Source organism: Argiope bruennichi, chromosome 3 (genome assembly GCF_947563725.1).
Source record: "Argiope bruennichi chromosome 3, qqArgBrue1.1, whole genome shotgun sequence".
Lineage (NCBI taxonomy): Eukaryota > Metazoa > Arthropoda > Arachnida > Araneae > Araneidae > Argiope > Argiope bruennichi.
In genome coordinates this window covers 103,717,702-103,735,872 of record NC_079153.1, presented here as the reverse complement: position 1 = coordinate 103,735,872, position 18,171 = coordinate 103,717,702, and the positions used below count along the sequence as shown (strand labels likewise).

The following is an 18,171-nucleotide window of genomic DNA, read 5'->3' as shown; positions in this document are numbered from 1 at the left end:
TCTAGATTCCTGCAGTGGGCACCTGTTCCATTCCTCCAGTGTCCAACTATCAAACCAATTTTACAATGTGCAATTCTGGCTACTAAATTGGACCATAAAGATGCAAATACCTCAGTAGTAAAGTTTTTCCATGATTTTATTAAAGGAGCAAGATTGCAAGAAGGCAGCAAGCAGGTAAATAATGAATCACTTTTATAAGTTTTATATTTTGCAGTTAGATGTCATTTGGTATCAATATAGTGTAGTATTGGTTTACATCTGTTATGCTACTTTAAACTATAGTTTGTTGAAACATTCTATTCTTCATAGTTATTTTTTAAAATTCAAATCATCAGTTTATTTCCTTAATTTAAATAAGCTGATTATAGATTAAAGATTGATTGACTATATTTACTAAAATAACTGTATTTATATTGTATTCACTTATATATATTTCAATATAATATTTATTATAGAGTTTTATTTTCTTCAAGGCACAACAGGATGCTGCCAGTTTCCATCAAAGACGAGCTCTCACACAAGCCCTCCTGGCAGAGCAGGGACAAAACTTAGTGAATACTTTAATGCATTCTTGTGTATTTTGTTTGCCATCATATATGTTATCAAATGCTGCAGATGTATTCTATGACTTAGTTCTCTATGACAAAGAGGTATGTTCAATTTTAAAAACTAATTTTATCAGTTATTTTTTAATGGTCTGCTTGATTATAATTGTGTCTGATAGCAGGAACTATTTCTTTCAGATCCACATCCCACCCAATGGTATTTCTCATGGGTCTATTTAATTTTTAAAATTATAAATTATGACATTTATAGAGTATTTGAACAACTTTCTAATTTTCTGATGTAAAAGTAATCTTTCTCATTTAAGCTTAAAATTAAAATTTATCTATCATATTTAATTATAACACAATACAAAAAATGAATTGTGAATTTTAATTTTATTTTGTTTCATATCATTTATCTTCTTTTGACTTTTAAATTTGCCGTTAGAGATTATCAGGGTATTAATGTTTGTTATATTATTCTCTGCAATAGAATATATATAGAAAGAGAATGTGTGTGTTTGTCATTCACAATAAATGTTCATTTCATAAAAAATTCCATAACAATACAATGTTTAAGAATGATGATTCTAGTAATTAGGATAAAGGAGTTATTTTTAAAAATTAAATAATGTAAAATAAACCACAGTTGTAATATTTAATTAAAAGTTTTATCTTAGGATTGATAATGAAAAGAATAATTCATTCAGATATTCCATATTCACAATTTTTTAAAAATATTTACTTTGTTTTGTTTCTTCATTTAAATTAACAAAGAAATATTAGAATATTTAAATTAGGATTTCTTAATCCTTCTTTGCATGATTTGTGTGTGTGTGTGTGATTTGCTGAATTAGATTGTAGAATATCCTTTGCATTTAGGGTATTTACATTGGAGTGGCACACAATTTTTGGCCAATCTTCAATATCCCTCTCTTCTAAATTTCTCTACAAAAATAACATAAAATAAACATAATAAAAAGCATTTTCATCATACATTGGAAGTAAAACAGCTGCATATTGGTGTAAATTTCTTTCACATAGTTTTAGGAAGATAATTTGGGGCATTCAATATAAATTGTACAGAAAATAATGGAAACACAAAAAACAAACATTTTTTTCCATTCATTCTGGGTTTTATTAGAAAAAAAAATTCTCAAATTAATTATAAAAAAAATATTCAAGAAATTGCATGTTTCTTCCAACCAAGTTCAAACCCGCTATAATGATAGAGATTTTTTTTTTTTTTCAATGGCTATGTTCTTTATACGCAATAGTTGTTAAAAAAAGTTACAGGCAACATCCAATTTACAATATATCTGTTTTGAGTACAATTTTTTGTTCACTAAATATTGTGATGAAAATTTCCGTCATCATGCAAAGAGGGGTTTTGTTGAAAAATAAGCATATAGATAAATTATAATAATTAAAAGAACATGAAATATGTGTTTTATGTGTACATAATGTAGAAATATATTTAAATGAGGAGGACAAAGTTACATTTGCAAGCAATATATTCTTTTTTATAGTTTTTAATAAATTTAAGAGTATTGAATGACTGTGTTGTAAATTCAAATTTAAATTATATGGACTTATCAAAATTAGTGCTTACCAATGCTCAAAACTGTAGAGAAATAAACATTTTTCTTATACTTTCTTGGCATATTAATATAATTATATTATTTGAAATGGCAGCATTTTTCAATGATTTTTGTGTAATTTTCCCTTTAAGTAATTGACTTAATTTTTTGAAAGAAATTTATTGACCTAGTTTATATATTTATAAAGTAAATTGCCTTCACCCTTTCTAAATTGTTATTGGATATCAAGAGTAGAATTTTTTTTAAAGTGTTGTATATGTATTAAATAACATATATGAAGATAAAGCATTTATGCATATGATAAAATGTCTAAATAAAAATTTTACTTAGTTTCTAACCTTGAAATATTAAAAGTGCAGCTGTTACATAAATCTCTTTTTATTTTCATTGATAGGCTCTGAAAATATGGTTAGAAAATGCGCTAAGATTACTTCCCAGTCAAAGTAGTAGTGGTACTGTAACAGCAACACCTGAACAGTTGCTGGAATTTCATAATAATGTTTTGAAGTAAGTATTGTTTTAAGTTTTTGAATATAACTGAATAATGAATATAAACTTAAAAATATGAAAATAATATAAATTTTTTTAAAAACCCTGGTTTGTATAAACTTTTACTCATTTATAAACTGTGTGCTTTATTGATATCTGTGTATTATATTTACAACTACTTTCGATAGAAATGTTTTCTCTTTTTTATTTTTATTAATACTTTAAATATTGCTTATTTAATTTAGTGCTTCTGTCATTCTGCAATAATTACTTTTCTTATTTTATTGCATATTGAAAACATTCAAAAAATAATGCATTTATGAATACTAATTGAAATCTTTTCTTTTAAACTGATCACTGTGGTTAAACAAGCTTGATTATAAAAATTTCTACCGTTCAAAGTGAAAATATTTTATGGGAATTTCATTATTTAGAACAGAAAAAGTGCATCTGAGAAAAGTTTTATGTATTTTTATGGCTGGTTATTAATAAAAGAAAAACAATGAAAGATGCAAAAAGAATTTGCACTGTTGTTAACAAATATGGATATGAAAACTTAGTGAACCTTCAATCATGGATGACTCTGCATGTTTTCTGAAATCCATTTAAACATGATGAGATTGTATTCAACAAGTGCTATTGACTTCCTTGTTCAAATGTCTTAAAACCTTTAGTGAGAAGAAAAATTACTAAATTTTTCAGAGAGGGATTTTTTTTTTAATTGGTGCCTTAGCTGGTTAGATAATGCAATTTCTGCTAAACAAGAAAACAATAAATGGATAATGGAAATTTTATAAATTTTATTTTCTCAACTTCCTCAACATACATTGAGAAAGTTGGAAACAGCAAGTTTGCTACATCAAAATATCTAAATCTTAAAATTTGTTACAAAAATCCAACCTTACTGTTAAATGTGGTTCTTTTTCTTATCATTGACCAAAATTATCCAGCCATATTTAATATTCTACCAAAATATCATCCAATGTCTTCTTTTTCCATTTTGGTGCAAGGTATAAAAAAGGTGATTACTGATTGTTTTAAAACGTTCATTGCCCTGAAAATTGGATGTTTTTGAATGCTTAACAACTGTTAATAGCAGTTGCAAGTTTGATTTTTCAAACAGATATTTGATGCTGATATCAGCAAAGTTACAGTGTGATTCTTTAAGTTTAAAATGCTAAAAAAAGAAAAAGAAAAGAAAAAAGTGTAGTAACTCATTTTTTTTAATTGAAAAACAGTTAAGAGATTTGATGCATGGATATGAAAACTTTGTTGAATCTTCAATTACAGATAAGTCTTTTCTCAGCTGTGTACTTGTCAGGAATATAAGTTATTTAACCTTTTGTGGTTACATTAAATTTATACATGGATATTATGCTGGTCAGGTTTATATATTTTCATTATTTACACTTTCTCCTATATCTTCTTAGTATATAAAACCAGTATGGTTCTTTGTTGTGGTGGCTGAAAATTAACATTCAACTGAAATTGCAAAAAAATCTTGGTATTTGAAAGTAGGCATATGTTTACAGAAGGTTAGATGTAGCTAAACAAGCCTGTTTCTGCAATAATAATATGAGATGTTCTTTATCATCTTTTCAATGATTAGTAGCTACAAAAAAAAAAAGTGATTATATTTCAATATAGTTTAATAACTTTTTCAGTGATATGATTTATAATTCATTGAAAACTGCAGTTTAAAGTCCCTAAGAATGGAATTAATTAATTTTTATCAAAACATTTAAAAGATTGATAATCTTAACAGAAATTGTGAGAAGTAATTTAGAACCTTATGTTATCCTCTTATGGCCATGTCTCCTTAAATAAAAGTATTGAGATTAAAAACTTTAAAAAATATACTCATGCTTCAAAACATTTGGTTTTAAATGAATTGAAAAAATGCATTGAAATAATGTATTTTGAAATTATGAAAAAAATTTATTTGCAATAAAGGTATATTCTACATATGTGAAAAACATGGACAAACAATGATTACTATCTCAAAATAAAATTGAAAAAAAGGGGGGGATACATGCTATAAATGTACTAAATTATTTAAAATTTAAAAAAAAGATGTTGAATCAAATTGCTGAATCAAATAGTTTTAGGTATAAGGCTAATAGTGTAACTTAAAATGCAAATTTAAAATGCTTTAATGGACACTGCAGTTTATTTTCTTTAGATGCAAATAAAGTTTCGTTGGTCTATATATGTCTTATCATTGACCAGGAGTTCCTCCTCCATTCTGCCAAGCATTGGTCAAAGTATAGTTAGAGATTCTTGTGGGATTAATACTTTGTTACTTCATATAGAACCAAAAAATGTTAGTTATATTAAGCATCAAATATTGTAACTAATTGTGAGAGTAATTCCATTGTGATTTCAATATCTGCTGTGACTTATTAATTGCAAAATGCACTAAAAAGCATCTTCAGTGCTTTTCATGTAAGCATCTAAAAGCAGTAAGCAAGGAAGTAATGGTCCATTGGATAGAGATGCCACAGCACCAGAAAAACACAGGAAATTTAAAAATCATTTTTAAAACAAATCATTTTTGAATTTTTTTCCCTTTAAAACCAGGAAATTAAATAGAATTTTTAATATCTTGGGTTTTTTTTTTCTTTTTCTTAATCTCAAAAATGCTGGTATTTTTTAGCATTGCAAGTATGAAAGATTGTTGCCGTAACTGTGAAAACTAAACATTATTCACAACTATTAAATTGTGAAAGCTCTTTTCTTCTTATTCACATTTTCCAATTTGCAATGATGAGAAAAAATACTGATATTGGTTGAAATGGTGACAACAAGCTACTTGAATACTAGTGGAGCTGCTGAAACTAAAAAAGATAGTTTCAGCAAAGTGTTTTATATTTGTGGAGAATGTTACAAAAAAAAAAAAAAAATGAATGCATGTTCAGAAATTTTGCTGCTTTAAGAGCTGCATCTTGTCTTTTTTTGTTTTTTGTTAAATAATTGTTAAATGGTTATATCATGATAAGAAGAGTTATTTAGTGTTTTATTTCATTTTGAATTCTTTATTTTGCATGATTGTAAATTAGAAAACATAAAATAAATTATCAACATTTCCTCCCCCCTCCCTGCTAAATTCTTGTCAATAATAGATTTTTTTTTCATATGTAAATATAAGCATTGATTTAATATGCTGTAATTTCAAGTGATATTGAATTATTGCTTACTTTCACTTGCTTTTTCCATTGATAAAATATACCCCCCCCCCTCCCTCTTAGTTTTTAGCTTGCATGCGAGTAGTGTTCCCACATTCCCTCTTATACATTGTATACCTACAGGAAAAACATAGGGATTTTATTTTCTCGTTCATATTTGAGTGGAAACCCTGATTGGAATATAAGGGTGAAAATATTTTGTTAAAATTTATCCTTTGTGTTTTTATATTTCTTGAATTTTTTTTAGAAAAAAGCTTTGTAGTCTCTGATCCCACGCCTCAATAAAAGTGTGTATTCTGATTGGGTTATTTTAATGGGTTCCCATTAAAAATACAATTTCTAGAATTTAAAACTATGTTCCCCAATTGTAGAGCTTTTTATTGCTCTAAAACCTTTTTTTTTTATTATTATATATAATAGCATTTAATTTCTGTGAAATTTTGTTAATAATTTTAATAAACTTTTGAAAATTTTGTAAATAAATTTTATAATAATTATTTTCATTATTAAATTACTAGATTTATATTCAAGTACATTGTGATAATGTTAAATGTGGGGTTTTTTTTGTGTGTGTGTATACACATACACTGCTTTAAACTGTAATATAATTAAGAATAAGTTTCATAATAAAATAAATATTCATGAATCAAGCCTGAAAGCTTATCATGTTTTATAGTAGAGCTTCAATCTCTTTAATTTGTATCGTCACGTTTTTTGTTGTTTTCAGTGTATTAACAATAAAAAAAAAGTAGAATTTTTTCTTAAATTTCCCTTAGTTAGATCACATATTCATCTTGAATTTCTGTATTTAATTTGTGACTGTTACTTAATCATATTTATTTATAATATTTTTAGATTAAAAGTAGAATAAGCATTTTTTGAAAATTTATTTATTGACTGATTGAAAATTTATTTTGTGACTGATTTTTATTTTTATATTTACAGTGCTGAACATGTGAAAACAGTTCTTAATCTTATAAGAGACTTTGCCAGACTCTACAGATAATATTGCTTCAAAGACATTATAAACATCTTGAGTACATTTTACTAGTCGCTGTAAAAGGTGATTGACTCAATTAAATGCTCATTTATTAATTTAATTTTGACCCTGATGACTTTAAAATTTTTCTAACTGTGGTGAATGTTATTACTACATAACATTTTATGATTTCTTTTTAAAACAAATGGGTCTTCATGTCTCCTTGTTATCTCAGAAATGAGAAATTATTGTGTTTTATCTCATGAGCTTATTCAGTTTTTCAAAGTCTTCCTCAGTGACTATTATTTAGAAAAGCACATTTTAGGAATTATTTTATAGTTATTTTTCTTTCTGATATGCAGTGACCCCACAGATAAAATTAATTTATATTTTACACTTGAATTTGTCATTCCTTAATTCTTTGTCATAGATTTATTAATTACAATGAAAAAAAAAGTTTAGTTTTTGTTCAGATTCTGCACATTGCATATGCAGCTTTTCAGAATCACCACAGTTTCCATTTTATTTAGTATTACTATGACAGAAATCACTGTTAAAAATATTTTATGTGAATATTTTGTTATGTTTGATTCTGAATTCTTAAAATGTTTAAGAAATGTCAAATGTATTGTGCTAACAGGTGATATATTTAATCTGTGATGTGAAGTTAAGTGTTTTTTTTTCCTCTTATTTTTTTTAAATGTTGTATTGTAATATTTTTTTTCTTAAATTCAATATATATTTATGGAAAAACAAAATTAACTAATATGTAGAAAAGTTGCTCCATTTAACATTGATTTTTTTTATGCATTTACCAGCTTTAAAAAATGATTATTTTAAATTTCTGATTTCAGGTAAATATTATTGTTTAAATTTTTAATGTGCTAACAACTATATTCAGGGATTTTTAATTGTTATTACTATGGATATAATTTCTAAAAACTTGCGTTTTTCCAAAAGTGCGATATGAGTATTTTTTTATTATTATTATTATTTTTACATATGGAATGTTAATAATATACAAAAATTTCATATCTGTATTTCTATTTATTTCTAATTTGATATATTAACAAGGAAGAAAAAAGTGATTGATATCTGCAATTTTGACACATTTATGGTTTCCTTAATCTGACTATGAAATTTTAATACTAATAAGACTTAATTATTTTAAAATTTATCTCATACTTCAGAAACACACTATGTGAAATATTTTTATAACTGATAATTGCTCAAAAATGAAATAAATTTTCAAGTTGACAATAACTCATCTTTTAGAGGATACACTTGAACATTCTTTTCAAAATAAAACATTTGCATCGAATTTGGCATAAATTTACATTGCACATGATCTTGATCGTTACCCCTCCATCCTCCTCTGGTTTTGGCTGCATAATTTTTATCCCTGTTTGTTTACTTTTGTTAGCTATTTGCTAATTCAGATTATATTTGAGCATTTTTATTCAATTCATTTTAGTTATTGTAAATGTGGTTATAAAGTATGTGGTATAAAGTTACAATAGTAAGCCATAAAACTGAAGGGTTATATCTTTGCTACTATTTAATATCTAATAATGTCGTTACCACTTATATTTCTTTTTTTAATGATTTACTTCAAAACATTTAAATTTAAAAATCATATAATTAAGTATTACAGAGCTTTATTAACTTTTAAATAAATATTATAAAGAATCAATTCAAATGATTAAGTGATAATTCTTGGTTCTTATTTGATACTGAAATTGTTATTATCCTATAGTTTTCAGTCATTTTGAAATATATATATATTCTCTCTGTTGTATTATTTTGAGAAAATATCAATTTGGATGTGCTGTGTAAGATCAACACTGAGCTTGTTTTGATAAATTTTAAGATCAGTGAGCTATTTGGATCCTTGCACATCTAAAATTTTCAAAGGAAATCTATTTTAAAATCCCAAAACTTTTAATGTCTGTTTAAAAAGTAATATTCAGATCATTATGCATTACTTCTAAAAATACTATTCCTAAATTATAGCAGACATAGTGTTTCCTGTTAAATAATTGCATTTTTGTATTGCGATTTCAGTTTATTATTATTGTTTCACACATACTAAAAAAAAACTGAAAAGTTCATGCAATCCCCCCCCCCCCCATTTAGCTTTTCCCTATAAAACAACTTTGGTCGTAACTGCATTTTCATAGCTTTAAATTTTCTTAAAAGAGCATTTATTTCACTTTTAAATTTTTTATTAAAATGTTGAAAGGATAAACATTTCAATGAAATATGAATTATTTATCAACATTTTCCTTTATCCTTGGATATTCTCTAGAGAATTGATAATAGAATCTAACTTCTTTTTAGCAAAGTTTATATGTATATTTTTGAATGCATAGTATCTAATATTTCAAGTGTGCCAAATGCATGAATATAAACTAGAAAATTTTGATTGTTTCATATTTGTTTTAAGTGTTTTTATTTTGCAATTCTTCTGTTCTTTAATTTATATTTTTAAAGAAATCGGAAAATGAATAATAAAAAATATTAATATTATAAACTATGTTTAAATGTTCTTTGTAAGCATTGTATAATTTTGAATATACTGTAGAAAAGGATTGATATTTATCTTACAATTTTATCCAAAATACCAAAAAAGAGCAATGTTTCCTTATAATCTTGTGACTTTTCAAGGAAAACAATCTTTATATTTTTATAATTGTATTTCAGCTTTGATTTCGATTTTACAATATTGTAATGTGTTTGGGCATCATCTATTTATTTACTAATTTAATAATCTAGCATTAAAAAGTTAATTGCATCACAATACATTGTCAAGATGTTTCATTTATGCATTCTAAAGATATGGGTAATTTTATTTAAATTTCATATTAATATTGACAGCAAATCATTCAAATGAAATTTTTTAAACAAACTATTTAAAATCAATTAGAAGTTGGTTCTGTCAATGATTTACTTCTTTTGTCTACAAATCACTTGCTTAATCTTGTTCTTATCCTTTAAGCATTTCTTAAAATATATAAATGTGTGTTTTTACACATGTTTTATTTCAAGAAATATTCTTTTTCTGTTTAAAACTTTCTGTAAATATCCTTTGGAGCATTTTATAAGCTCTGGCAATTCTATTCTCTTGGTTCTACAATGCTGAGGCATGTCTTGAATAATGTATAAACTATTTGTTTCATATTCATGCTACAGCACCCTAGAGATAGCCATGTGTTATTTATCTTCATTCTGTCTTGAAAGCTTGGCTTGCTTCACTGAATCTACTTCATGCTTGAGTAGTTAAAAATCTTACAGTGAAACTAGCAGTGATATATGTATATAACAGATCTTTCCCTTAAAATTTTAAATGTCAATTTTCTGTGTGTCTCTAGGTAACTTTTTTTAATCTTAGTAAAAAAACTGAAACAAATATTTTTGTTTACTTTTTTTCCTGAATGAATGATGTGCAAAAGAAGTTAGTGTGCTTTAAAATTGGATACGAGATGCATACAAGTTTAATGAATGTTTGGAACATATTTTAACTTCATTCTTATGAGATGAAAAATATTCTAATAAAAAAAAAGAAACTGATATTGTACAAAGACTTTTGCCTTGGCTGATATACCTGAGGAAGCAAATGAAAAGAAATGTTCATATTTTTAATAATGTTTTCTACGAATCGATTATGGACTATCAGATTTGTCTGTCATTGATGAAGCAAATTTTAGTTTATATGTGTGTAATGCTTGTAGTAACAGCATTCATATTCCTTTGTAAATTATTTGTTCAAGTCTCAATAATGTGTACATGTTTGTAGGCTTGGATTGTACATACAGTAGTTTAACTCTTTATATTGTGATTGTGATGTTTGTTTGATGTGCTTTAAATTTCTTTTTGTTTCTTATGTATTTTGAAATTGTTCTGTTAATAAAAAAGAAATGTTTCTATGTGTATGTATATTTGTTTTAATCCTAAAATAAAGTTAATTTAAAACACATTTAGAAGCTTGGTGCTTTAAAACATTTAAATTTATACTTGTTAGTATTTTGTAATTGAAGATTAGGTTGCATGTTTTACAGCTGAAGTAAATAATCTATTCTCATTTAATATTTTGGGCTCTAGCTAAAGCATTTTATATTTTAGTGATACCATGTCTTCACAAGGACTTAACAGTCTCTATTATTTAATAGCTTATGTATTTCCAGTATAAAGGTTCTACTACTATGCATGATATTTGAAATTTTTATCATAATATTATCATAAAAAGTCAGATGAAATATTATAAATTGGAATTGGGGATTTTGTAGCAATGCATTAAATACATCTCAGTATGGTTTTATATTATTATCTTATGCTTATTTTCAAAAGGAAGCTAATTAAGAACTAGTTACAAACATGTGTAACACCACATATTTTGTTGGTCTTAATCTATTTTTATGCATTGTGTAAGCATTTTGAGGGGAATATTATAAATTATCCTTCTTTTCAATAAAAAAAAGAAATTATTACTATATTAAGATAAAGTTAATCATCTCAATGCCCTACCCAGAAAGAAAATGCTTATTCTTTGTATTTGAGTAGAAATGTGGAGAACAAGCATTTCCATGTACATGAAATGAAAAGAATAAGGAGCAAGAAAATTCTTACAAACTGTTAGCTTGAATAAAATTTATTATAAATCAAGTTACATTGAAAATCATTTTAAAATGAGATCATGAATCATTACAGTCAGTTTGGCTAGTCTATTATATGTACAAATTTAATAATGAAGAAATTATTGAAAGTATTTTTTTTTTATATTATACTCTTATTGTGGGGGAGGAAAGACTTTGAATATGCAGATTGGTTCTTGTTTCCAAGGTGAATACATTTAAGTTATACGGGTTCAGTTACCTTTGCTTCCACAACGGGATATGATGAGCATTAAAACTCAAACTTAATTCATGCCTGCATGTGATTGATGGTCGTTCTGTTTACCCATATGCTGAGGCAGGATGAGAATTGCTGATTCGATTATGTTGATTCATGCTGATTCCTATTAAAATCATTCTATGTAAGTTTTAAATTGAAAGAAAAAGCTGTTTATTATTGTAGAAAATAATAAAATATTTTTCTAGACTTTAATTAACATATGATTATTTAATTCCTTGATATTATATTAGGAATAAATATACTCTCACTTCATAAAATGTTGCTTTTTTTAGATCTCAAATGAATTGTTTTTCAACATAAGATATTCTATGTTTTCAGAGTAATAGTGAAGATTAATCAACTGTCCTAGTTAAATAAGTTATTTTCGTATGACTAAAAACTGATATGGATTAAATGAAAGTATATATTTATAGAAATGCTAATAACAAGGGCCTCTTCACTTTAGATTTATATATTTATTATTGCAAATTGAAATACCTGAAAAAGTAAAATATTTGGTTAAAAAAATCGTACTCCTTCCGAGGGTGATTGCATCCCAGTTTTTTTTTTTTTTTTTTTTTTTTAACAATGAAATTTCTGTATTTTTTTCTAAAGTTAAAATAATGATTATGCTTAAAATTGGATACCGTAGACTAATAAAAATTAGAAATTTCTTTTTAAATATTAAAATGCTCACTAATGTAACAGCTGGCAGACATTTCGTGAGATTGATTTGAAAACAGTACTGTAACTTTGATGATTGTTAATCAAAGAATCATGAAAATTTTATTTTTATTAGTAGAGAAGCATCTAAAATTATTACATATTTTCTAAATGTCAATTCTGAAAAATTTGACTGTTAAGAATTATCTTTATCAAATGTCATGACTTGAATCCTACTGTAGCTAATGAAGCAATAACTTTCATTGCTGAGATATTGAGTAATAATTAGCCATAATGTAATTTTTGATAAATATTTCTATTAGAATAAGTGAAATAATAGACAATTTATGTGTTAGACAAATAACTAACTTCTGAATAACAAAGAAATTGAAATTCCAAGTGCTGAAAAACAAACATGTTTTTTCTCATTTTTATGCTCAATGTTGTAAGTGCATTCAATGATACTACTCATTATTTTTTCCCTCTTGTTTCGAAAGACATTTTAACGGTTGTAAAGTATCGCGAGGCTGTTAATAATAAAATATCTTACCTTTGTCGAATTGGACCTAGTTTTATATTCAATCATATTCTTAACATGCCAAAGGTATCTAAAAATACAAATGCAGAATGTTGATTTTTTTTGTGTTATTATATTTTTATTTGCCCGTTTTATTCATTTAATTCTTTTATTTACACATTTAATTCCGTGATAGAGATTTTCCGAAACAGATATTAATAAGTACTTATAAAATGACTTAAGGACCAAAATATATTAATCCGCATAAAGGATCTTATCTTTTGGACTCCACATAAAGTTTGTAAATACAGCTTAAGGCGTTTCTTCCAGTGAGAAATAGAATTAAAGGATAATACAACTTTTATATAGAAACTGCTTATCACCATGATAACTGCTATTTTTATCTTGTGAATGTGTGGGATTTTAATCATAACAAGAAAAACCGAGTGTGTCTTAATGCCAGCAAGAAGACTTGTGTGCAGTGAAGAAATTGTACTAGTTTTCTCATCATTACTTCGTCAGACGGAGCCACACGGAACTCAGAACAGGGGTAGTGAATTGGAAACTTGACAAATAACAATAGTTGTATGAAGGAGAGAACTTGGGTGTCAAAACAAGACTCAGAACTTTTAACTTCTAGATTGAAAAGGAACATAAATAAATAAATTTTTGCAAAATAACTACTTTTAGAACTAAGGAGGAGAAAATGTTTCCTTACTTTGGTCAAACCAGAGAACTCATGTTTTGAAATTATATTTCTCAGCTTCTTTTTCTCATGGAAATAGAATATGATCCAGCAAATTGGATTCTTTCTACAGATGGACCGAAGTAAGAAATTGCAATCAATATCCTTTCTAGTATTCCTCTCTGTAAAATTTCAGGAATAGTATTCAAGTAGGCTTGCAGAAATTGCCATCGGGTATGTCGGTGACGTATTTGTATTGAACCAAAGATTTTTGCTCCTTACTGACACATCAATGTTGATAACTGAAGTATCCTTATTTCATACTTTTGTGGACATACAGAGATAACTAAAAGTGGAATGACCTTTAAAAGAAAAAAAGTTTTTATTTTCAAATATTGCAAAATTGTTTTAATTTTTAAATTCATCTTGCATACATTGAAAGAGAAATAAAAGAATCAATCAAGTGATTGTTATTTAGCACTAATCTTATTTAGAGGAATATCTTCATGAGCTATCTTAAATAATCTGCATGATACAGACAGTTATTTCGCACTTTCATTGATGTTGAAACTTATTTGTTCATAAATTAAATCAAATCCTAGGAATAATAAATGATTTTGGAAGAATAAATCATATTTTAAAAACAATTAATTTTGAATTTAAATTTATCTGCTTTTTCCAAGTAAATCAGTTAAGAGTGCATTATTCGTAACCGGAAATTATACAGGAAAATTTATTAAATTTAAAAAAACTGCACAAAAACAATTAGTATTCTTATATTTCACATCAAGCAGAATTTTATTGATAATTTATCATTGTTTATCTTCACCAAGCAGCCTTTCTAGTTCAATAGATCAAATGCCTGTTAATCAACTAAAAAATCCTAGATTCGAAATTCACATTTGCTTTGCTAAATAAAGTTTTTGAATATATATATATATATATATATATATATATATATATATATATATATATATATATATATATATATAGAGAGAGAGAGAGAGAGAGAGAGAGAGAGAGAAACAAGTGAACAAAAAATTGGAACAAGTTATTTCTTTAAATATTGCACCTGGATGTACGCTTCCAATTACAAAGTTTCAATAACTAAGCTGGGCAATAGTAGGAAAACACTTTGGCTGCTATGGAGATTAAAACTGAAAAGTTTAAAAATAAATAAATTTTATACATTCCCATAATGTAAAAAATGAGAATCAGCAAAATGTTTTCATTGCATCACCCATGCTAGCATGAAGTTTCACACTTCTGTCTATAGAATTTGCAGATATATCAAAAAGCAAATTTGACAAGCATTTTTTTTTTTTTTTTTCATATCTCAGATTTGCGTTTAAACGAGTCGTTCGCGTTATTTTTCAAAAATAAAATAAACATCACAATAAGTTATTTAATGGTCTTAATCCGAAAATAATAATTTATTTTGAAAAATGGTCAAATAAGATATTAATTGAATTTTTTATAAAACTGCTACAAAAAGAACAAATTCTACACCTATACAAAGTTGTATTCTTTTAACAATACTTAAATGAATTTCCAGCTACATTTCTAAAATTTCAAAACGTTCCGCGTTAATAAAATCATTTTTTAAAACACTTAATATCAATTTCACAATTGAAAGAAAGATTGTTATTATTATTCTTTTATTCCGAGATTGCATCATTACTCTAAAGTACTTTGAATACTCAATTTTTAAATTTCTCTTCCCTTTATTATATTGGAAGTCGCAATCGTCGGCCAATCAAAGTGAACAACACGCGTGATAACCAAATTTATTTCAAGATATGATGGATGGATTATTGGACAAATATTTGCATATCACAGTTATTCTGTATTAAATAAATTTGAGCTTCTAAAATAAGTATTTTCGTCTAAATTTGCAGAGAATTATCTCTTCAATTTTTATAGACAGATTTTTTATAGATATATGTATATGAATGTAATAGAAACATTTTACAAACTGACAATTCTTACGTGGCTTTATAATTTTTTTTACACTTTTTAGAATCAACCTACCCAGAAGCTATGTTATTTTTATACAATTGACCATCTTATTAAATAAAACTGTAATTGAAAGTATTGCATCGAGGTGTAATATTTAGGGAAATAAAAGTTTGTTCAGTTTTGGGGGGATTCTCTATATATGCGCTAGGGCTGCGGTGGCCTGGTGGTAAGGTCTCGGCTTTTGAGCCGTAGGGTTTCAGGTTCGAGACCCGATTCCACCGAGAAACCTTCGTGTAAGGGGGTCTGTTGCACGTTAAATCCGTCATGCCAAACGTCTTCCCGCTGGTGTGGAGAGGGGGATGCCAGCTCAGGTGTCGTCCTCGTCATCTGACCGCGGTTCAAAATTACGAGGTCCGTCCCAAAAGTAGCCCTAGTGTTGCTTTACAACGGAACGGTCTTTATTATAACGGTTTTCAGTTAATATAATTAAACTGAACTAATCTCTATATATGCGCATCACAGAATTTGTCATTAGTAAAACATTAGTTAATCATTAGTTTTCATATTTTTTTAACTTGTTCATTTTTTTCTTGCTGATGAAATTGTTATGGATTAGTATGCATTAGTATTCCGAAATATTCGAAATTTAACTGATTGATTAATTAATTAATTAGTTTTCCGGCTTTTTGAAATGCAATTGCAGTCACCATTGGTTTACCTATAATTTATGGAGAAAATAACAGCATTTTGCACGTAAAACAAAAGCAGAAAACGCACAAAGTTATTCAAAATAATTGTACCTACTGATTACAAATGGCAATAACATCCATGTCAGAAATGATAGGAAAAGAGTATTTAAATACAATAAAGAAGGGGTAATTAAATGCTGTTCCGAATAATAATGAGTAATTCATTTTTGATTACTCATTATTAGAGTGAATAATAATGATGAAATACATAATGAATAATAATAATGAATTACTCATTATTATTGATAAGAGTAATTCATTATTATTATTCATTATGTATTTCATCATTATTATTCACTCTAATAATAATGAATTACTCATTATTATTGATAAGAGTAATTCATTTTTGTCCTCAAAGGAGATTCTTTATGAGTGAATCTTATTTTATCAATCATATTAATGATTGATTAAAATATGGAATATCTTAGAACAGACTGCCCTAACATTACTTGTAAAGTTATTTTGAGTACTACTTGTACTTACTTTAGTATCTTGTTACATTTTTATCTCTGGATTTAAATTTTCCATTTTTTGCTTATCTTTATAACATATCCAGAAGTGGTAGTGTTGCTCTCTGGGCCTATCACCAATGACGGGTGAAATCCTGTATGAGGGACCTGTATGTGAGCCGTTCGTTGTAGAAAGCTATTATGTGTTGACCATAGTGTCCAATCTAATTTGTTGCGGCAACTTGGTCTTCCAATTAGCTCGGATGCCAAGGCAGCCGTAGTTTTCTTTTTGATTATTATTATAATATACTTCAAGCCCTAATAATTTATTGTAAGATATACATCTTTAAAATGATGAAAACTGATTATTTGACATTCATTAAATACGGAGTTTAAACGAACTAATTGCATTTAAAAATGTTCAAACGTGAGGAAGGAGAGGATGAATGCAAATCACTGTAAATACAAGATTTAATTTGCATTTTAGATCTAATTCTAGGAGAAGAACCCAAACACAAAACATTTCAAGTATATACAAGGAAAAAAATTAGGACAATCTTATTATTTTTCTTAATATAAAAAGCCTATTCTAAGTGCGGCCCAAGTATCAATTTCTAAATTGTTAGAAGTAAGAGCATTCTTCCATTTTGAAAAAACACTTAAAATGGTGACAATAAATATTTTTCATGTTATTTGACTTAATAAATATACTTGTAGCAAAAATATGGTCGTTATTTTAATATGGTCCCCCATCCTGTTAGTAATTTTATTATAATATTTTAGATACATTAACATTGTGAACAAGATAAGCTTCATACTTCTACAACTAAAATTGCTCAATCAATGAAGCTTTTATTTTTATTATTATTATTCCTCTTTAATTGATTGTTTCAAAAAAATTCCAACATTTAACATTTCTTCAAGCTAACCATTGATTGGATAAGTAATTGATTGAGAAATGAATTTCAAATCCTTATAACTCGGCCAGACTTTGGTCACTGAAGTGTGAAACTTTTTCTTTTTTAAAAACGTTAGTGTTTCTAGATATTTTACTCAGGCGAGGTAAAAAGATTTAATTTAATAATTTCTAAACCGTTTTTTTTACTGACTCGAACAATATAAAATGTAATTTTGTACAAAATTTACAGCTTTTTATTACTGGAAGTATGCGACTATTTCTAGCAGCTTAGAAATTAATTTCTGGACAAGATCAGTAAGAAATCCTGTATATTCAGGATGGCAGTATCATGATCCTGACAAAGGTTATTTGACAGACCAGTGGTAAATAAATAATATTAAAAATGATGAACAAATAAATAATATTTTCCTTTTAAAGAAATTGGAAGTTTATAATAAAGTTTTCAATAACCAGTACTTATTTTCGAAAGAATTTGTGTTTTAGAAAAGTAGCAATTCTTAAAATCCACCAAAGCTTAACAAAAGGAAATGCTGAGTTTGAA

General features: G+C 26.6%; 1 protein-coding gene and 1 long non-coding RNA gene across 3 annotated transcripts in view; one reads left to right on the top strand and one right to left on the bottom strand.

Annotated features, from left to right (window-relative positions):
• LOC129962729 (transportin-3-like) overlaps positions 1 to 10,727 on the top strand; it is a 49,060-nt gene extending 38,333 nt beyond the window's left edge. Inside the window, exons 22-25 of the mRNA XM_056076683.1 lie at positions 6 to 174; positions 474 to 650; positions 2,541 to 2,653; positions 6,766 to 10,727. Coding sequence (XP_055932658.1) covers positions 6 to 174; positions 474 to 650; positions 2,541 to 2,653; positions 6,766 to 6,826 — 520 coding nt within the window. The 3' untranslated portion in view covers positions 6,827 to 10,727. The remainder of the gene's footprint in view (positions 1 to 5; positions 175 to 473; positions 651 to 2,540; positions 2,654 to 6,765) is intronic.
• Positions 10,728 to 11,479: 752 nt separating this feature from the next.
• Positions 11,480 to 18,171, bottom strand: part of LOC129964197 (uncharacterized) — a 120,456-nt gene continuing 113,764 nt past the window's right edge. For both annotated transcript variants that reach the window (XR_008784080.1, XR_008784081.1), the window contains 2 exons: positions 13,588 to 13,916; positions 11,480 to 11,813 (listed from right to left, as the gene is read on the bottom strand). This is a non-coding gene — a long non-coding RNA (uncharacterized LOC129964197). The remainder of the gene's footprint in view (positions 11,814 to 13,587; positions 13,917 to 18,171) is intronic.